The sequence below is a fragment of the Brassica napus genome, chromosome A3, assembly GCF_020379485.1.
Source record: "Brassica napus cultivar Da-Ae chromosome A3, Da-Ae, whole genome shotgun sequence".
Classification (NCBI taxonomy): domain Eukaryota; kingdom Viridiplantae; phylum Streptophyta; class Magnoliopsida; order Brassicales; family Brassicaceae; genus Brassica; species Brassica napus.
In genome coordinates this window covers 19,159,376-19,181,793 of record NC_063436.1, presented here as the reverse complement: position 1 = coordinate 19,181,793, position 22,418 = coordinate 19,159,376, and the positions used below count along the sequence as shown (strand labels likewise).

At 34.0% G+C, this 22,418-nt stretch overlaps 2 protein-coding genes and 2 pseudogenes across 2 annotated transcripts; 1 reads left to right on the top strand and 3 right to left on the bottom strand.

Moving 5' to 3' along the window:
• Nucleotides 1-1,330: 1,330 nt before the first annotated feature.
• LOC106424480 lies at nt 1,331-3,218 on the bottom strand (annotated as a pseudogene).
• Nucleotides 3,219-8,432: 5,214 nt separating this feature from the next.
• Nucleotides 8,433-10,949, bottom strand: LOC106424381 (annotated as a pseudogene).
• Nucleotides 10,950-12,832: 1,883 nt separating this feature from the next.
• LOC106424469 (ubiquitin carboxyl-terminal hydrolase 14) lies at nt 12,833-18,504 on the top strand. Its single transcript, XM_013865231.3, has 20 exons — nt 12,833-13,087; nt 13,156-13,327; nt 13,431-13,543; nt 13,638-13,974; nt 14,396-14,490; nt 15,157-15,290; nt 15,370-15,426; nt 15,558-15,635; nt 15,840-15,894; nt 16,007-16,030; nt 16,168-16,248; nt 16,408-16,606; nt 16,708-16,765; nt 16,838-16,960; nt 17,051-17,139; nt 17,236-17,325; nt 17,407-17,577; nt 17,659-17,771; nt 17,851-17,980; nt 18,085-18,504. The coding sequence occupies exons 1-20, from the start codon at nt 12,992-12,994 to the stop codon at nt 18,261-18,263; spliced, it is 2,394 nt and encodes a 797-aa protein (XP_013720685.2). The 5' UTR covers nt 12,833-12,991; the 3' UTR covers nt 18,264-18,504.
• A 2,290-nt stretch (nt 18,505-20,794) lies between these two features.
• Nucleotides 20,795-22,119, bottom strand: LOC106424444 (protein NDR1-like). Its single transcript, XM_013865198.3, has one exon. It carries the CDS (start codon nt 21,636-21,638, stop codon nt 21,003-21,005), a length of 636 nt encoding a protein of 211 aa, XP_013720652.2. The 5' UTR covers nt 21,639-22,119; the 3' UTR covers nt 20,795-21,002.
• Nucleotides 22,120-22,418: the final 299 nt, after the last annotated feature.

Genomic DNA, 22,418 nt, shown 5'->3' with positions numbered 1-22,418 from the left:
TTACCCGAATATATTTGAAAATTTATATTTTAACAAAAAAATATAGAAATCTATTCAAATCCATTATGAAATCAAATCTATTAATAAATATGTATGATTGAATAACACATGTTTTGAATTAGAATTTTTAAATCATGCCACCAGTAACGCATGATTTCAATATATATTTTACAATTAGATAACTAATAATAATATATTTAATTTGGATTTCCAAATATATTAAAATACACTAACCAATAACATTAGAAATAAAGTTAAATATTCAAATTATCTTATGAAACTGAGAAAATAACATTACAAAATATTTGGACACTTAATGATCCCATATATTAAAATGACGTGGTCACATGTGTCGAGACACTATATTTTAGTCAAAATATTTCTTATTTTCAAATAAAAATAATCATTCGCATTCTGTTGGAAAGCACTATATATTAATAAAAATTCAAACAATATATTCTTTTTAGTAATCCATAATTGTTATTAAAAATACAATGCAACTATTAAAATCTGAATTTAAATAATTAGTTGGCTTTATATGGTATATGTTATTAAAAATACAATACAAATATATCTTCCGTATGTTTTTGTAATCATTTGTATTTTGTTATAAATATTTAAACTTCAATCACAAAATTTCAATGGGAATTTAGCAGTTTAATATTTATAAACACTTTTAAAGTTAATAACATAACAAAAATGGAAAAGAACTAAAACAAGGTTAAAACCCCTAAGATTTTAAATAAATAATATAAATAATCAATATTAATAACTTCTCAATCACAACTTACACAATATTAATAACTTCTCACTTATATATATATAAAAAAATCAACTATAATAAATATAAAATGCACCACATAAGTTATTATATGTAATGTCACCCCAAAAGAAAATAAATATAACTAATTATCAACATAGCATGGTTTATTTAGTCTTAAAAAAACATGTACAAAATTTAACTAATATTTATATTTTTAATTAATAAAAAATTTCATTAAACACTTATTCTAATAATTTAAATTATTTTCAAATATTTATCTCGCCCATAGCAGGCCAGCCTTAGGATTAATATAATAATGAGTTGCACAACATAAAAGAACTGGTGCATGCAGGCAAACTTAGGGCAACATTATCTGTGGTAGGAGGAGAGTTCTTAGCGTGGGCCCCACCATATTTTTTCAATGACTGTGCCACAATGTCCCAATATAAGGAACACTGAGTTATTAGCACTGTTTACGGGCTCCACGACACGTGACGATCCGCTATTGATTTATTTTTTTATTTTTTTATTTTTAAACCAAAAAACAAAAAAAAAGAAGATTTTAAGGACCAAAAAATAATGTTGCCCTTACACATACTTCACGCTTACAAAGACCGCCATTCTAGTTTACCAAAGTTGCACACTTGATTAAGGATAAAACTTGTTCAAAATACAAACTTACCAAATTTTTATTTTTGTTTCTCATCAACTACATACAACCATTGGGAGCAAACCCGACCCGCCCGCCCAGACCGTCGTACACAATTTGCATTGTCCTTTGCTGAACGTTCCCGAAAATGGCGATGTCATCATCGTTGTCATTCCCTACAAACGGAAAACAAGCCTGCGACACATCAAACACGTACAACATCCCTACTGGGTCAAGTTCCACGACCGTGCCGCCACCGAAGGAGAACAAGATTGTAGGGAGTCTCACATTCTCCAAGCTAGGTAAAGTGTAGCACGTGTCCAGTATCGATCGTCCCACCGTAATCGTATAATTCGCTTCCGACATATCTTCCATAAACGCAGTTCGCAGTGCTGCGTAGGCCTTGGGAGGGAGGCGAGTAAACTCGGTATTTAAGTCGATTATAGTACCGGCAGTAGAGAATACGGTTAAAGGGATCTCCAGGTCCGGAGATACCTACGATATCAAGGCCATAATAGGATCCGGTATCTTTGACTGTGGAGATCGGAGTGTACTTGACGGAATTAGATAGCCCACGGGATCCGAAAGTGAGATAGCCACCGTACTCTCGGGAAGAAGGGATGCAGTAGAAGAATATATTATTGTACTTAACGGCCATCTGCGACGGAAATGAGATTTCGCCGCGGCCAAGCCCGAGAAATCCGGCTCTACTTTTGAAATTCTCGTCGCTGTTCACGACGCAGCCAAAGTTAACACTGTCGAAGACTTCGGAGTCTAAAGTAAATTTCTCCTTGGCGAAAAATCCAGAAGTGAACGAGTTATCGTCGTATATTGTGTCATTGTAGAAGCAGTTGGAAGCCGAGCAATATTTATTGAGACCTAATAAATGGGGTGAAATCTAAAAAATTAAAAATTTTAAAAGATTGAATTTTTTAAATAAAGAGGTGGAAAAAAACCCCATGAAAATCCAACCTTGGGAAGGGAGAGAATCACACAACGGCGATGAGCACGGGACGTTGGTGTAGGTAGAAGACGAAGAAGGGTTAAAGATGGGCTCCTCTTGTGGATAACAAGTTCCACTTACACCACATGGCTCGCATTGAGTCCACGTAAGATCGTAGCCTGAGTCTAATACCAAAGACCGATTCTGTTTCGGCGTCCCGATTCCGACCTTCAGGATGTAGTTTCCTGAACCCGTTATGTATTGGTTTCGAGCCGGTGGATCCGTTGACTGGCTTTGACTGACTCTATCTCTGGCTGTTAGCTTCTTTGAAAGCTTTGAGTGGATGGATTTTACGCGCGCCTGGTCGAGTCTGAGGATGTCGTCATGGTCGGAACTCGTCGTGGCTTTCTTGCTGCTTTGACTCGAGCATGGGCCGTGTCTGTGCACCACGTGCAGCGAGGACTTGGTATTAGATGCTGAAATCGATTAACTAGCGTTATAAAATAACCAAAATTTATCAACCTCTAATTATTTTTTACCCGCACCTATCATCATGTATAGTAGAATAGATAATTAGAGACTGAACTGTATTAGCTATGATACTCTCACCTCTTGGAGAAAGAACACATGATGATGATGGTGAAGGAAAAACAGAGCTGGCTTGAATTCTGTGAAAAGAAACTTCACCACTTTCTCTCTTTTGAGCTCGATTGGTACGACCCAAACTGAGCCATACACAAAGGATTATAGTAATGATATTCAACAAATTCTTCATTTTACATTCTCTCTCTCTCTCTCTCTCTCTCTCTCTCTCTCTCTCTCTCTCTCTCTCTCTCTCTCTACTGTCACTCTATTAGTTACATGAAATTGGTAGGTCCTTTTATAACCAAGTTTCTTTGCTCAAGAAACTTTGTAGTGGACGTTGCTAAACTCAATACTAGCCACATATCACATTCTGAGATAAGTAGGGGCTCTAGTACCTCACAGCAATAATTATAAATTGGCATTGTATTAGCTAGTTACATGAAATTGGTTGGTCATTTTACATCTAAATCCCTTTGCTCATAAGACTCTGAATTGGATGTAGTTGAACTCAAGGCTAGCCACATGTCACATACCCTACATAAGTAGGGTATTGAGAGATCCATGAAATCAGTTATGACCATTAATATAAGATAGTGTTAGAAAAGTCAGTGTTTTCACAAAGCTAATAGTTCAACTCTCTTGTTGAACCAGCAAAAAGGAAACCTGATAGACACAGAACAGTTTGAGCGTTGAGACTTGCATGTTTTACCCCCATGACACTTGGGAGAAGCCTTGAACCTAATATCAATGCAGTAGCTTGCACGAGACCCAGCAATAACCCTTGATGCTGACACTTTATATACCTTACTTTCTTCTGGCTTCTCTTTCTGTCATCAGAATCTAATATGTAAAACACATACTACACAGTGTCAAAGAAAGAACTAATAGGATCAGCGGCTAAGGCCCAAGTTGTGGGAAATGCAATGCCTACAATCTCCCCTCCAATTGAGTCCATCTTTAAAACAAGTCTTAAAGGAAATATATATCAGATCGTTCCCTTTATTTGTTTTTTAATATTCATGTATGTACTAATACATCATATACTATTATACAAGTGTATACCTTGAGTCTCAAAAGAACATACAAGAAAAGGATTTAGTCTTCGACTGATGAGGATGGGTCCATCATTGTCTGTCATTTGCATCAACAAACCAAGGGCTTAACCAAGTTAGTTGTTTTTTTTTTGAAAACGAACATCTATTTTATTATTCAGACTTGAGATAAATAACAAGACCGGAATAAAGCAACCAATAAAACACAATTCTCTATGACAAGACATCGCAGTACTAACTAAAAAATCTGATATTTTACGCTTTTGGAATATGAATGATCTTAAATTCCAGGAAGCATATTTGTAGAGTCTTTATCCTCTCCAATTTTGTCGCAAAGTCTCGCCAAGCTTGAAACTCCTTAATTATGGCTATCAAATTCTTGCAATCCGTACCAAAGCTCTGACATGTTGAATGCGCATATACTCCAAAACCAAGTTAGTTGTTTTGTTAGACCAAAAGGTTAGTTGTTTTGTGTGAATATTGGATACATTTTACCAACAAAGATAAAAGAAAACAATATACGTACATAAATATGCAGGTGATCAGTGCGGCGCCTCAATAGCAAGAAAAAAAAACATTCGCTTCGGACAGCAAAAAAAATTGAAAATCAAGGACATCATTTACTATTGAGAAATTTCATGTTTATCACTTTTTTGTACAATTATTCATGTTTACCACTACTAAACAGACATTTTCAAAAATACATTTTCATTAAAAGGCATAAAATTCTTATACCCTTATTATCTATATTTATATAATAAATGGTTATTTAAATAAAAAAAATTATGTTTTCGAATTTTATTTTTCTAATTCAATTACAGCCGACAATTCTACCTATTTTATAAGGATTCACGCCTGACTGCATCACCCTGAGTAGCCCTATGAGATTCATTCCTGACGGTACTCTTTGCCCCATGCTGAAGATCTCTTGTAAACATTTTCTCTAATTTTCTGCATAATTTGCATTCTCCGGGAATTGAAACCCAGACCACTTCCTGTAGAAATTTGCGTTGTCTGGGGTTTGAACCCAAACCTGGATGTAGAAGCCTTTAAACCTTGACCACTAGCCCACGGTGCTTTCACTTACTTGGTTGCAAGATGTGTGTAACTTTTGTTATTGTTTTCTAACAATAGTTAGAGAATTAATGCTCACGAACATTACAATAGTTACAGAAACTAACTTATGCATTGTAAATTACTGGGGGCATAGCCTCGCGCTTGTGCGAGGCCGGCTACGTTGTTGATGCATTGTGTAGTTTTATGCACGCGATGTTGCCGTTTGATTTTATAAAAAAAGTTTATTTTTGTGTGTTGTTTATAATGTGATGATTGGAACATTGGAGTTGATAAAAAAAAAGAATGGAACATAGGACATCACATAACTTGATTTGGTTAATATAATAATTACCGGTGAATTCATGTGTTGATATTTGTAATATATTTTCTTCGTAGTGATTTGATCGGCCATTATCGTTATTAGCGGTTTTATGTTCAAAAGTTGTGGTTTATGTGGTTGGTGTTTCCTTTAGTATTTGTTAGTATATTAATCAAAAAGTGTAAGGAAGAAGATAATAATTTAGGATTTAATAAACTGTTTTTTATGATTAATAAATCTACAAATTTATAAAATTATATAGTTACAAAATTAATGTTTTGTATATTTTATTGGAATTTGTTAATAATGATATGTGTTGGACAAAAAAGACTTAAATAAAAAAACACTTAAATAAGGAAAAAAATACTTAAATAAGGCCTTATATTGATTAAGTAAAACTGACTTTAAAATGTTTGGGCATGAAAATAAGTGGGCCTTTAATCTGAATGTTGTCTGATTCTGAATAAACTGGTAAATCTTCAACTCCTCTTTTTTATTTGTCGTGAAAGCTTGATGAGAGTTTGTGTAATTGAAAAAACGAAGATTGTTTTAATGTGTGTTTGATGAGAGTTTTGCTTACATCAACTTCGTCTGCCTTTAGTGGCTGAGCCCCGCGCAGGCGTGGGATCGTGGACGCTCTATCTCAATAAATACATGTGATGTTGTGTTTGTGAAGTTTGTTTTTTGTTATGATCATTGATTTTTGAAGATTTCTATTGTAATATGAATGAGGTGTGGTGATGATCTTCGTTTTTTTTAGGTTGGTGTTGCGTAGACATAGTATTTTAATGATATTTATTTTTAAATAATGATTATACTTCAGACTTTGGAAGATATTTGTATTTCTTTAATGCGTACGGAAATGCGTATGATAGGTGTCAGTGTTTTCAGGTCTTTACGGACCAAAAATATAGTAAAAATGTTTTTTTTCCAGAAAATGAAATTGTAGGGGTAGGATTAGGTATGGACGTTCGGGTCTTGTGGTCGGGTTCGAGCCGGTTCCATTCGGATCTGGATCCTTTTGGTCCTAAACATTTTAACCCAATAAATATTTGTAAATTTTCGGTTTGGATTCAGATCAGTTCTTCTCAGATCCGAGTTGATTCAGATCTATAATTAATATACCTGCAAATTACTCGTACTTTTCGGGTCCGTAGGTTTCGGGTATTTAAGATAAAAAAAGGACATGAAATACACAAACACCATCAAATTAAGTCGATATTTGTCACATATATCTAAAATTTTACAAAATAACTTAAATTAAACTATTAATAATTAAAATATCATTTTAAACTCTAAATTTTACATCTAAAGCTTTATATTACTTAAAATGTTAGAAAATAACAACAAATATTGTTAACAAAAGATATTTTAACTACATCATAAAATAATATATATATAAAATACAAACAAAGATAATCATAGTTTTGGATATACATGTTTTTAAGTCGGGTACAAATCGGTTCTTATCGGGTCGGATCTATTTAGTTTGGTATCGGATCGGTTCTTCTTGGGTCCGGATATATTCGGATCTATAACTAATATACATGTAAATAATCCGTAATTTTTGGATCCGGATCGGGTTCCGGTACTTAGGATTTGTAAAGAACATGAAATACCCACACCAGCAAATTTAGTCGATATTTGTTATATATATCTAAATTTTTGCAAAATATCTTAAATTAAACTATTAATAATAAAAATAAAAATTTTAAACTCTAAATTTTACATTCTAAAGCTTTATATTACTTTAAAATGTTACAAAATAATATACAAATATTGTTAACAAAATATATTTTAACTACATCATATAATAATATGTATAAAATACAAACAAAAAATCATAGTTTTAGATATACATGTTTTTAAGTCGGATACCAATCAGTTCTTATCGGGTCGAGTCTATTCAGGTCGGTTCTTTTCGGTTTCAGGCATGTTCCTTTCGGTTCCGGTTCTTTCGGGTAAAAGAATTTTGGACCCAATGCATATTCATGTATTTATTTATTTCATAAAATACATTATTGGTTGAAACTTATTTTTATATTTTATAATTATTTTTAAAAACATTTTACAAATTTATATTCTTTTTTATATTGTAAACAATTGGTTTTATATTCTTTTATAATTTTGTTAGTTATTTTTAAATTTATATTGTTTTTACAGATATATTCATGGTTGTGAGTTGTGACTAAAATAAAGGTATGCTGTTAATTTATTTTTAAGAACAGTTAAACAATGTGAATTATTTTTCTGATATGTTTTAAAATTAATGCAGGGGTGGACATTATGTGTAATATAATCAAGCAATCATCGTGTTTGTGTGGATTATTCAAGCTTTTGGATTTAGAAATTTAATTTAATTTGGATATTTATTAGTTGTGCTCGGATTTGGTTCATACATTTGCGTGTTTGTCTACCCGTTAAAATTATGTTAATTTCATTTGGAAATTCAAATATACTTTAAAATTTTCAAAATCCAAAAATAAAAGTAATATAAATATTTGTTTTAATAATGTATGACTAAATATCCAAAATTAATATGAAAATTGGTTCGGCTGGATATTTGAATGGAGAATCATTGGCTATTTTGATGCTTTGAGTGTATCTTTGCTATTTTGGATATTTATTTTGGATATTTTAGATATTTTCAGGTATTTTAAACAATTTAGAGTTTATTTTAGCTATTTTCTGGATATTATATCTTAAATTAATTATTATATTCAAATATATAATTGTAGTTTGTGTCTTTTTCGGTAATTTTTTGGTTCATGTCCAGTTCAGTTCCAGTTTTTTGGATAAATTTTTTAAAATCATTGAATATTTTATTATTTTTTGTTCGAGTTTGGTATTTTTTAAAGTCAGATTCGATCTGGTATTTTCTCTTGACTAATTCTTTTTTTTTTGGTTTTGAATTATTATTTCCATTGTAAAACCAACATGTATTGGTTCGCAAAATATTTTGGTATTAGTATAGATTGTTGTATTATTTATGAAGAATGCTAGTACAAATAAAAGCAAAACTTACAGTATAATGCCTAAAAAAAAGAGACAACTAAAAACAACAATTACTAAAATTTACAGTGATTTAATTTAAAGTATCAAAAGTACCATTATTTTATCAAAGAAACGAAATGATGCCCGGCCACTTTAAATATGATGCAACATTTTTCTTTGTTTTTGGATGAACTTATCTCTGTTTTACATATGAGATACTTTAATGTGGTCATCCGGCTGACATGTTTTATCCTTTTCGTTAATGATAAGATGTATTAAGCTAGTGTTTTGATGTTTTCAATACTATTCTGGCTAAATGGTTGGGCTTGGACAATCCCTATGATGGGAAGCTAACCATTGCATGCCTTCTTGACGGTGTGCATGTCCTCCTGAAGTTCTGCACTGTCAGCTTTGACTCCACCAAGATGAAGCAGATCATGCCTTCCACTACTTGCGGATTATTCTTCTTCCAAACCAGTCCTCTAAGCATTGTGGTAGGGGTCTTTGATCGGGTCCTCCAAACCTGGACCTTTTAGAAAACTCAGGTGACTTTACCGTGTCCAGAACGATCCCTCTTGTTCTTCCCAGTGCTCCCCCGTTAATTGAAGATAAATCCAAGCCGATCCTGCTCACCAAAACACGTTTCATTAACAAAAAAAACTCTTTAGAGAAATCAACCAAGAAAAATCAAGAAGTTACATGTCGTTCTTGGTTGCTGCTCCTGTTTCTTGAATCAAAATCTTATCTTCCATCTTTGTCACTGTGTGCTCCCTGGGAAGATTGATCTCTTCTACTGCTTTCATCAAACAATCCAATTAAGATTACTTGTCAAACCTAATTAGTGTATACATTGCGTCTACACTCTTTTAGTTTTGGTTTTTATTACCTTCAACACCATTCACAGGAGCGTCACCGTTTATCCCCAAGAGATTCTGAAACAGAAGAAACCATTGTTATTTACCATCAATCAAACTGCTTTAAGAGGATTATTAATTTCAAAACAATAGTCACCTTAAGGTTCTTGTAGCATTCCTCAAGGTTGTCATTATACAAAATATGTTCAAATATCCCTGAGGACTTCCCAGCTTTGATTTCAGCTTCAGCGTTTCTAAGCCGCTTCTGTATCTGCTCCTCTGTCTCAGTTCCTCTGTTTTTTTCAACACAAACATTCAAAGATCTGAAGACACAACGCTTATGGTTAAAAAGTCTTTACCGATCACGGAGCCGATCTTCAAGCTCCTTCATTGAAGGAGGACACACAAATATAAATACAGCATCAAGAGAACTCGCCTTCACAGACCTCGCTCCTTGAACGTCAGTGTCAAGTATACATCTCTATACACACACACACAAAAAGATAAAGTTAAATCATTTCAAAAAGATCAGCAGATTCATGAAAAGTTATAATTACCTTTCCTGAATCTGTTACAACCTCAACAGACTCAATGCTGGTTCCGTACAGATTACCATGAACAGAAGCGAACTCAAGAAACTTCTCGTCGTTGATCTCTTTCTCCATCACAGTTTTATCAGTGAATGGTAATGAACACCGTTCTTCTCCATCAAATGTGACAAATACACGGTACCTGCATAAGTTACAGAGTTTACATTGTTTAGTAGTGGTGAGATTGTAACGAAAAATTAAAATGTTAGTTAAAGAAGACTAAAAAATTTAGTTGACTGAGAGTATACCTGAGAAGACCAACTGCGTTGTCGTGTTATTGCATGATGCACATGATGAGAATCAACTGTGAAGCTTTCATCTCCCTTTTTCATATTCTTGAACTGCTTTACAATCAACAGTTCCACACTCCAATTACAGGAAATGTTATGCTTCCACATACAGGGTTACAGAACCACGCTTCATATATAATCAGTCCCAAATCATACTTTTATGACACAACAGTTTTTTACAGAACAAAATACGTAATATATATATATTTTTTTTTTTATCAAAAAAAAGAACCTGTGGTGTGTGATTCAATCATAGACTTGCCAATCCACAAAGGCCTGGGTCATTACGTTCTTATGCTCATGTGCCTTCTAATACCATCCCTTTCCCAAAGATAACCACGGAAAGGATCTCAACCGCAGCTGCAAAACAACCCCGCCAGAGTCGGTTTAACGCACCTATATCATACACACTCAATGATCAGACGATGAAGAAAAAAAAACCTGCGAAGTTGAGTATCTTGCGCTTAACTGGAGGGTCTCCCTGAAATGGCATTCATGTAGTCGAACATATCAGAAGGTTGAAATAATAACTCAATTAAGTTGGTATATTACATTAGAGATCTATTGATTCCACATACCTTACGCAGCCTTTTGTATTTCCCTGCATTTGGTTGCTCAATGATGTTCCTGGACCATTAGAAAAAAAAAGAAATCAGTGTCCTCATTCACATAACAATGGACTTTAATCTCTAGACACGCTTGCAAGTTTCCAAGAGTGTACCTCACTATTTTAAGAAGCATTTTTAGCACATTGGTTGCTTCACTGGAGCTGACTCTAGTTTTGAAGGCATTATGGCTTTCATGAGACGGTTAGAGATGATGGTAACAGAGTCTTGGATCCTCTGAATCTCCATATCATCTGGATATGATGGTAACAGTTCTTCATGTCTTCTCTTGTGAGGTCAGTACCAATGCTGCATAGAAAATGAATCAATTATCAGTAAGCTTCTTCTTCCATTCTTCTTCAGAGATCCTATTCAGTTATTATTCTGCTAATTGTCTGGGAGGGCTCCTCTATTTGACATCTCCCCTTTGCAAGCCTCAAGGTTTGCACTAATGTTGCTAGAGATATTCATGTCTATAAACTGAGCTACCAAAAGTTTTTCAGCAAGATAAGCAACTAAACCAGCAAATCTGTTTTGTTGTGACTGAACTCTAATCCAATATCAATATAGACAATTATAATAAATTAAATCTAGAGCAGAAAATTGCAGATTAAAAATCCAATATGAGTTATAAGGAAATATTGGTAGCGTAACCGTTACCTTTTGGTTTATGCATATCACCGAACCACTTTAGATTAAATAGACGCAGTCCATTTGCGGCGGTTTGAGGCTAGAGGAAAAGCTACCATGGGAGCTCTTAACCTCTTGCTAGAGGCTCCTGATTGTGGCTGCCATTGGTGTCATCACCTCTGAGTCTAAAAAGAACGGTGATTCCGCAGCTCCAGACTTCAAGTGATCTTAGAGTTCATCATCCTTCTTTTCTGTAATGGAGGGGATTTTTAATCTACCAGGATTGCAAGCTCGCCTCAGACGCCTTCTTCATCATCACAGTATATATACTAATTCACTGAATCTGGTAGGAATTGAAGAGGCATTGAAGCTTTTAAGTAGTGGGCGTGGTGGATTGAATGACATAACTGGGTACGTTTCTCCGACGAATCTAGGAGGAGGAGAAGCCAAACGGTGACTTGTGTTTGGGATCGACACATGGCCACATATGCCCACACCAAAAGAAGGACGTGGCTGTTTGAGGTGGGAGAAAACTCCAAATTATTATTATAGATACCCATCAAATTAGCCCTTGTTCGTGCATATGTTGTTGGGCAAATTTTTGTATTTGCTAAAATTTAAAAGTGGATATGAAATATACAAGATTTACATGGAACACCGTATCTTAGTTGTTAAGGTTAAAAAACTTCTATACCCAGGTTTACGATTCGAATTTCAGACTATGGAATTTTTTGTAGATTGAGCATTACAAGAGGTCCATGTTTCAATTATGAAGAAAACAATTTATTAAATAATTATCCTGACTACGAAAGTAAGCTTACAAAAGATTTTTAACATGGTGCAAATAAATCTGACGAAACGTGAATTTTCATAGGACGGTTTAGGTGATACAATTAAGTGTAGATCCTCATAAAGCATGTAATATTATCGGTTGTTTTTATATTGTGATATCATAATAATTCATCGTTAAAAAGACAGATTTTTGTGTGTGTTTTATAACTTTTCTTTTATTTAATAATAGTAAATTGTAGATTTCAAAGAGTTTATTAAAGTTATTTTGTTTTAACTTTATTGAACATTGATAATCACAAAAGATAAATCATTTATAATACAAATTCAATGTGTTTTCTTAATACATATAATTAAAAAATTCATTTTTGTAGGAGTAAATCTGAAATATATGATTTAAGAAGTAGAATAAAATAACACTATTTTGATTAGGAAAAAAAAAGATAACACTTTTCTACATTTATTTTCTTTCTCTAATTTTTTTTTTTTGACTTTCATCTTGTTGCATAATCCTCTTTCTAATTTTTTTGTTTTGTTTTTGAATCTTATCATAAAAAGGGTTGGGTAAAAATACAAAGTCGCTATTGGGCCAAACATATCCAATAAATTTTCCTCCCTTTGGTTAATATTTTAAAAACTTATCCAACAAAAAATTGATTACCGAAATTTCCAAAACTGACGCATTTTTTTAATTATCAAGATTCTCTTCTATATGAAACCCAAAAGTTGAGGCAAGAATCAAGAGGAAAAAGAATCTACCATTACTACTACGACGACGTTTTCATCTGAAACCTTGTTAACGAGACGTGCGATAATCACACAACACAAAACAAACTCATTTCGCTCACTCCGCCGAGCTTCGAGAAAACGCTATGGAGCTCCTCCGATCAAACTTGTCTAGGGTTCAGATCCCCGAGCCCACCCACCGCATCTACAAGCACGAGTGCTGCCTCTCCTTCGACACTCCGGTAAAACCTCTCTCCTTCGACACTCCGTTTGTTTTTTTCAATCGTTTGATTCAGTTTATGAATTTCAGAGATCCGAAGGAGGATTGTTCGTGGATATGAACAGCTTTCTCGCTTTTGGGAAAGATTACGTTTCCTGGAACTACGAGAAGACGCGAAACCCTGTGTATCTGCACATCAAGGAGTCTCCCAAGTCTGTCCCTGAGGATCGGCCTCTGAAGAAGCCGACTCTCCTCGCTATAGGTATCACAGTGATTGTTCCCAGGGGGAGAGGCTCTAAGATTTTAGGGATTTTAGTCAATTTATTAAGATTGCTTTGAACAATTTGAGATATGTTGATATGCAGGAGTGGATGGTGGATTTGACAACAATGAGCCTGAGTATGAAGAGTCTTATAGCATAGTCATACTTCCGGATTTTGTTTCACTTCCATTCCCTTCTGTTGAGCTACCAGAGAAGGTACTAAGCAATGTGTTGTTGTGTGGTTTAAGCTTTGTTACAGCAACATGCACGTGTTTAAATTCTTTTTTTTTTTGTGTTTTTATAATTGCAGGTGAGGATTGCGGTTGATACTGTAATGAGTGCAGTTGGTGCTGAGAAGAGAGAGCAAGTTGCGGCTTGGACAGCTGAGGAAAAGAAAGTTAGTGAGCATGCGTTGACGCTGCAGCAGATCAAGAGCGGCGTTGTTATTCCTCCCTCTGGTTGGAAATGTTCCAAGTGTGATAAGACGGAGAATCTGTGGCTTAATCTTACCGACGGGATGATTCTCTGTGGAAGGAAGAACTGGGATGGGACTGGTGGAAATAACCATGCAGTTGAGCATTACAAGGAGACAAACTACCCTCTTGCTGTCAAGCTTGGAACTATCACAGCTGACTTGGGAGCAGCAGGTAAAGTTTTCTTGTTTTAGTCGATTTTGTTGGGAATGTCTTTATTTTAATCTGTGAGAAATGTGAAGACTTGTGATATAAGGGGATTAGTCATACGTCTGTTTAAAAATAGTTTAGGTACTCTTCAGCCTTATTAAATGTATACTAAAAATGCTGATCTCTGCCTTCAAGGCAAAGTAAGCGTGAGGGTGATTACCTTTTGGAGTAATGTGTGGCTGGAACTTTCAGATTTTAAGTTATAAATTTCCTATAAAATTGAAGATGTTGAAGCTGTATTTTTAGGAACCAGATTAGTCACTGGACTTGACTCTTGAGTATTTCTCTTTTTGCTGGATAAGGGGGGCGTCCTGCATCACTTTTTTTTGGGTGATAAATGTGGTTCTAATATCTTCAGCATTTACTGTTATAAATATTTTGGCAGATGTTTATTCCTATCCGGAAGATGACAGTGTGTTGGACCCGCACCTGGCTCAGCATCTGGCCCATTTTGGAATCGACTTCTCCACGATGCAGAAGGTTAGTAAGGGGGAAGAGTGCGTTTTATCTGACACTTTATATTGTTGTTTGTCTAAGTAATGCGTTTCGTATATACGGTATAGTGCATTTTATTAGAGGCCCAACCGCCCAAGCTTAGTATCCTTGTAGTCCTTGGTTTTGATAGATACCCTTTCTAAGTCGCATTAGGCAAGTGCTGGTTGTTCCAGAAAGGTTCTATCTCATGTTCGTTTTTTCTCACTATTAGTTGCCACAGAAACAACCATGTTTTCTTCAACATGCTGTACATGTTGCAATGTGAGTCTAAATTTCTCATTTGCCAAGAGCTAGTACACTCACATCAGTGTTACTGCATACAATTTTATAACTGCGAATGAGAAGCTGTAGCATGCTTCTAGAGAATGTCATTTAAGGTTGCTTTGAGACTATATTTTCCATACACACGTTCAGTCTAATAACATGTACTTGTTGTGTCATTAACGTCTAAGCATTTACAATATGAGGGTAATTTTTGGGTCTTTTGTCCTCTTTCTTTGCAATAACGCTTCATTCCCTAGTTCTCTTGTTCTTGTTTGCCAGTTTATACTGCTTGATCATCTTCTTTGTTCAATAATCTGCCATTTGATAAAACATCTGTCATCTGAATAATTTTTAACTTTCTTGGGTTGTTAATATCAACATCTACAGACAGAAATGACAACTGCCGAAAGAGAACTTGATCAAAATACGAATTTTGATTGGAATCGTATACAAGAGAGTGGAAAAGAATTGGTACCAGTTTTTGGACCGGGATATACCGGACTTGTCAATCTTGGGAACAGGTACTCTTTGTAATTAAAAACTTGTCAGGGATATCAATTCCTTGGCGATGCCTTATGCCCCTTTCATTTTTTTTGCTAGTTGCTACTTGGCCGCTACGATGCAGATTCTTTTCTCGACCCATTCGTTTATTTCAAGGTATATATAATTAAATATTTGCAAGTAGATGTCATTGCCCATGTTTCCGTCTTACATGTATAACGAAAAACAACACAAATCTTTTGCTCTGGAGTCCGTTGGAATAACTTCTGGTTTTGAAATTGTTGCAGATACTTTTCACATCAGAGCTTAAAGTTGGCATTTGAGATGGCTCCGGCTGATCCAACTTTGGACATCAATATGCAATTGTGAGTTTCTGTTACCATGCCGTTGAACTTTTGACATTGTAATGATAAAAAGATTTCAACTTTATATTTGTTACATGCTCTGTATCTGCATGATACATACTCAAAAAAATTTTTATTTATTTCTCCGCTTGGTTTTCATATACATCTTCAAATTGCATGGCGGTTTTTGCATATTAATTTCTTAAACTTTGCTGTTGGTGGCAGAACAAAGCTTGGACATGGGTTATTATCTGGGAAGTACTCTATTCCTGTGGCAGAGGTATGGCTGTTTCAAGAGAAAAAACATTGAATGCATATACCTGTACATTATCCAAAGTTCCAAACCACCTCTTTTCGCCAGTACATTGATTTTCCCATTCTTATGATTGCAGAAGGATGTTGCAACTGGAGATGTTGTAAGATTCTTTTTCGACATGTTTCTAATTTCTTCTCCATATTGACATCTGAATAAACATACATACGCGAAGATGGCACACATTGTTTTGTATTATCTTGATTCTTTACATGTTTATTTGTTTTTAATCGATGACAGAGACAAGAAGGAATACCTCCTCGCATGTTCAAATCGGTGGTTGCTGCAGGACATGCAGAATTCTCTTCTATGAGACAACAGGTGAAAACCATGTCATTTGAAATGCTCAGTATTTTTTTAGATTATTCTGAGTGACGCTCCTTCTAGTCATCTATTTACTGAGTTAGTTCATCGTGATAAAAAAAAAAATTACTGAGTTAGTTAAGAGTTTACACTAACCAGTACCATTCTGTGTTGTAGGATGCTCTTGACTTTTTCCTCCATTTGCTAGACAAGGTTGAGCGTGGCAACAACATGAGACCAGATTTAGACCCTTCGAGGAGCTTCAAATTTGGAGTAGAAGAAAAGATCCTTTGTTCATCTGGAAAGGTTTCATATAATAAGAGGGATGACTGTATTCTTTCTTTGAACATTCCATTGCAGGAGGCAACTAATAAAGGTATATATCTTGTTCTTCCTTCTCTGTTCCGCTTCATTTTAACATTTGGCATTTTTCTTAATTCTGTGGTGTTTTGTTTTGCTAAATGTTTGGTGATCAAGATGAACTAGAAGCCTTTAACAACCAGAAAGCAGACAAAGGACTGGAAGAAGATAATATGTGAGTTAGTTTAATCAAGTTCTATATGTTTCGTAGTTTCTCTGCAATATCTAATATATTTATCCTGAGCAGGTCAACTGATGAAATTGTACGCCCACGAGTTCCTTTAGAAGCTTGTCTAGCAACGTTTTCGTCACCTGAGCAGATTCTTGATTACTATAGCACTGCTCTGAAAGGGAAGACAACAGCTATCAAGTATGGTGTTTTTTTTTCTGAGTGTATCGTACCACAAATGAAGACTAGAATGAATATACACTAATATCTTAAGGGTTAAATTCTGTGCAGGACAACTAGTTTGACATCTTTCCCAGATTATTTGGTGTTGCACATGCGGAAGTTTGTTATGGAGGCAGGCTGGGTGCCAAAGAAACTTGGTCTCTTTCGGAAACTCCAATCCTTTTAATACTCCCTCCATTGGTTTTTTATATAAAAATGCTCATTTTCTCTTCTTCTTGATTTGGCGGAGACAGATGTGTACATTGATGTTCCGGATGTAATTGATATCAGCCACATGCGCAGCAAAGGGCTTCAGCCTGGCGAGGAACTATTGCCAGACGATGGTGTGTTGTTATATTGATTTGCAATAACGGTGTTTCATCCTCTTCGCCTGAATAAATGATTAACTTAACTCTGTAATACAGTTCCAGAAGAAGCGATGGAATCAGCACAGCCTGTGGCAAATGAGGAGATAGTTGCACAACTTGTCTCAATGGGATTCAGCCAGCTTCACTGCCAGAAAGCCGCCATAAATACTTCTAATACTGGGGTGGAAGAGGCGATGACCTGGTTGCTTTCTCACATGGATGATCCAGGTAATTGAAAATATTTCCACAAGTCTGCAGCTGATACTTGATTTGACCAAATTTTCTAACATGATGTATTGTGTTTCATAGATATCGACGCACCAATCTCCAATCAGACATCTGACGTTGATCAATCAAGCGTTGATACCTTAATCTCTTTTGGTTTTGCTGATGAGGTTGCTCGAAAGGCACTCAAAGCCTCGGTAAATCTTCTAAACCGCCCTTAATTAATTCCAGTTTGTTATAGGCTCTTTTTTCTCATTAGTGACTATTTATGATTAGGGAGGAGATATTGAGAAAGCAACAGATTGGATATTCAACAACCCTAATGCATCTATCTCGGACATGGACGTGTCCTCAAGCAATTCAGCACAAACTCCAGCTCAAAGTGAATTACCAGACGGAGGAGGGAGTAAGTTTCTTTCTTGAAAACACTTTTATTACTTTCTCATCTTCCAAAACGAATCTAAAGTGCGAGAATGATGCTAACATTAAAAGGCTTCCAAAAAAATGCAGGATACAAGCTGTTTGGGATAGTAAGCCACATTGGAACATCAACTCACTGTGGTCACTATGTGGCACACATATTGAAAGAAGGTCGTTGGGTGATCTTCAATGACAGCAAAGTAGGTGTCTCGACAAATCCTCCTAAAGACATGGGTTACCTTTACTTCTTTCAGCGTCTGGACAATTGATATGGGAGAGACCGAGAGTGTTGACTTCCATGGATGGAGCCAGTAAAAGAAAAGACAGAAACTAGCCCGTTCTTTCTATAGAAACATTAGGGTCTAGGGTTTTAAGATCTGGATTGAGTTGGTCATGGGTGACGACTTGGTTTTCCAAATTTTACTTGTGGATTATGACAAAATTACTAATTTTGGTTCAGTGTGATGATGAAAATTCTTCATACATTTGATTACATGTTTAAAAGCAAAACATCACTATTTGAAAACTAGAAACAAAACCTCCAAGAAAACTACAACGTTCCTAGCTACAAAACATAAGATGGCAGGGCATCCTGGTTTCTCTCGCATGTTATCTTCTAGCTACGCATTTTCTCTCATCTAGCAAGCTGAGAAAGCATTTTTTCAAAAGAATGTTTTGCTTCACATCATGATGTTATCTATCAACCATCGAAGTGAACAAAAATTAATAATTTGTCATCATAATGTACGAGTAAATTTTGATTACCCTATTCTAATCGATTTGAATCATCTTGAGACTTAATCAAGGAAAACCTTTACTCAGATTCAGAAGACCAACCAACATGAAAACTGAGAAATTACACCCGCATGAGAGAAGAACCAAGCAGACAAGAGATTCACAAAATCCTTCCGAATTCGACAACTCCCTATATACATGAGGAAAGTCGAATAAATATGCAAAAATGAAAAAGATAAAAGAAATGCCAGAAAACACTTCAAATTAAAGTGGAAATAACAAAAAAGGATGAAAACAAAGCTGTTCTCTCTATAGTATTACTTGAGAGGGAGAGAGAGAGAGAGAGATAAAGCTCTCGTCTCATACTTTTTACACTATTATTTGTCAAAAGAAGAAAGAAAAAACAAAGCTGTTCTCTCTATAGTATTTACTTGAGAGAGAGACAAAGCTCTCGTCTCATACTTTTTACACTATTATTTTTCAAAAGAAGAAAAGAATCACTACTGTATTATGATGTACCTTTGTCCTGTGTTCTTTGTTCCTTCATTTCATGCCCAATTTATAATTATGTACTAGATTTTGACCCGCACGCCCGTGCGGGTGTATTTTTTTAAAAAATATGATGTTATTTGCTTTTTATGTCACTATTTAGGGTTGGGCAAAAAAACTCGAATTCGAAGAATCGAACCGATCTCAATCCAAATAAGTAGTACTAAATCCGAACCAGAATTGATTAATATCCGAATTATTCAAAATTTTGGTATTTGAAGAATTGAAACCTAATCCGATCTGAACCGAATTATTTTTAATATATATAAAAACATCCAGAATATATATGATACTTTTAAGTTCGCATAAATGCTTGAAAATATATACAAATAATTAAACGTAAATATCTTAAATAGTTAAAAAATACTCAAAACTTTAAAAATACTTAAATAATTATTAATTCTCTATCCAAATATTTAAATCAAACCTATTTAAATTGGTTATCCAAATCAGAACCAAATCCTCGAAGATCTGAACTGAACACGAAATCCCAAAAAGACCCGAAAACGAACCCGAACGCCCACCCATAATCACTATATATACATTATATCCATATATGTGTTATCATATGTTATAAAATATGTGTTATCATATAATTAATCGTATTTTATACGTACCATCAAATAAGTTTTTTTTATAATTAATAATATTTTATACGTACAATCATATAAATAATCACATATATTATATTTTAAAACTTAATGTGAAATATAAAAACCATAATTTAAGTTGGTGTTTGAAATTGGGCTTTGTATTGTATTTTTATTATATATATTGAAAACATTTTTATAATAGTTACTGGAAAATATGTTAGTAAAAATCAAATTTTGAATATATGTATATTTTTGAATGAATTTTTGATATAAATCAATTTTAAATTATTATTTTGATTTGAATATATATATCAAGTAACATAGACCCATTACTTTTTAATATAATGTAATGGACTTTCAATTTTTTTTAGTAGCATAAGTCCATTATTTTTTTTCTAACTTACTACTATCTATGTTTCCAAACAATACTATTTTTTAACTACTATCCATATTGCCAAACAATCTCATTTTGTACTTGAGTTTTAATAAGATAGATATATTATATTTTAAAATTTAATGTGAAATATAAAAACCATAATTTAAGTTGGTGTTTGAAATTGGGCTTTGTATTGTATTTTTATTATATATATTGAAAACATTTTTATAATAGTTATTGGAAAATATGTTAGTAAAAATCAAATTTTGAATATATATATATATATTTTTGAATGAATTTTTGATATAAATCAATTTTAAATTATTATTTTGATTTGAATATATATATCAAGTAACATATACTCATTACTTTTTAATATAATGTAATGGACTTTTAATTTTTTTAGTAGCATAAGCCCATTATTATTTATTCTAACTTACTACTATCCATGTTTCCAAACAATACTATTTTTTTAACTACTATCCATATTGCCAAACAATCTTATTTTGTACTTGAGTTTTAATAAGATAGATGTAAGGCTAATTACTTTCCTTTCCAAATAGAATGTTGTTGATAGAATAAACAAATACATAGTTTAAATAAACCAATAATTGAACAAATTATCCAACGATCACTTGGTCGAATTTAGAAACTACGAATAAGAAAGACAGAAGAAAATGGAACTAAAACACACAACAAAACTCATGAAAAGAGTCAACAAAATCGAAAAAAAAAATCAAAACCATATTAATCAGTTAACGAATCACAAAGAACACAAGCAGATTCATCAAAACACAAATCCAAAAACAGCTTCTTCTTGACCTAGTAGAAGAATCAGATTTCTTCATCTTAATCCCTTTCTTATTAGCCTTAACTCCATTTCCATTGACTTCAACATCAGCACCAACCTCAACTCCATACCTCTTAGTCTTCCAGAACACAATCTTGAATCTCACCTGCGTCTTCAGATCCATCCTAAAAACCGCAGACCCGTTAGGCAAAACCGCTCGTAAAACCGTTTGGTTGTTCAAAGGCAGAGTCTGACCCCACTTCTTGGCCTTCTTCTTGTGTCCTTGGTAGAATCTTGGCACTGTGTAGTTCACAAGAGAGGAACTGTTTGTGGAGAAAGAGAGGTGGACATCGTCGTAGTAGATTCCTTGGTCTTTGTTTGGATTGGCTAGACGAACCATGAAGTTGAGAGTGGTGTTGAGAGGTGAATGTGAGTCTAAAGATTTGTTGAGGGCAGGAAGGTAAAAGTATTCGATGGAGCATTTGGGTTTGTCTGGACGAAGGCTTAGCCATAGGAAAAGAGAAGTGAGACCTGCCGTGAAGATGAAGCTAAAGCAGCAGCTACAACAGTTTCTTCCACCGTGGTCTTGATCTTGATCCATTTTGAGTTTCAGATTTATTGTCTGAAAGATTTGAAGATGTTTTGTAGATTAGTTTCTTTCGTCTGCTGGTTTGGGATTGTTTTAGCTGATATTTTAAGTTGACCCAAAGAGACGACTAGCTAGCAGTCACACACGCGCAAGCTCTTAGCCACAAGAAAAGTAAAAATAATGGAATTATATAACAAATTGTCATATTCCAAATATTTTTTTATCATTTTTTGATTGACCTAGAATAATTCGATTCTATAAAAAGATCCAAACTATTTTTTAAAGAAAGTGTATTTTTTCGAGTATTCAAATCGGCAGTAAACAATGTGTTTATATCCACTTGGACACATGATGAAATGTAGTGTAGTGCATTTGTACCGAACTTGATTAGCAATCAAAAGCTCGTTTGTGACCACACTACCATCACGTGGTTAAAATTAAAGAGCACCAAAAAGTCTTCGGTAACATAAAACCAAAATATTTTCAAATCTTTTATATATGTAGCAAGAAGAAGAAAAAAATCAAAATCAACTTTAATAGTTAACACCAAAAAGTGTAAGAATTAAGAGCAACTCTATTTTAATATAAGTATGAAATTCTTAAAAAAATTATATGCTAATTATTAATAAATTGATTGATGGAATTCTCAAAACTGTTATTTTATAAATTAAAAATATAAGATAAATTATGAAATTGTATAACAACATTAAATATCATATTATCTTATTGTAGACAAAACACGACCTAAAATTTTATTCTTATTATTAAAATTACATCCTAAAAACTATACAA

Coding starts and splice junctions, on each gene's coding strand:
- LOC106424444 (XM_013865198.3), bottom strand. CDS start 21,638: ATGGATCAAGATCAAGACCACGGTGGAAGAAACTGTTGTAGCTGCTGC.
- LOC106424469 (XM_013865231.3), top strand. CDS start 12,992: ATGGAGCTCCTCCGATCAAACTTGTCTAGGGTTCAGATCCCCGAGCCC. Junction 15,427..15,557: donor ACCCATTCGTTTATTTCAAG/GTATATATAATT, acceptor AAATTGTTGCAG/ATACTTTTCACATCAGAGCT. Junction 15,636..15,839: donor TTGGACATCAATATGCAATT/GTGAGTTTCTGT, acceptor TGTTGGTGGCAG/AACAAAGCTTGGACATGGGT.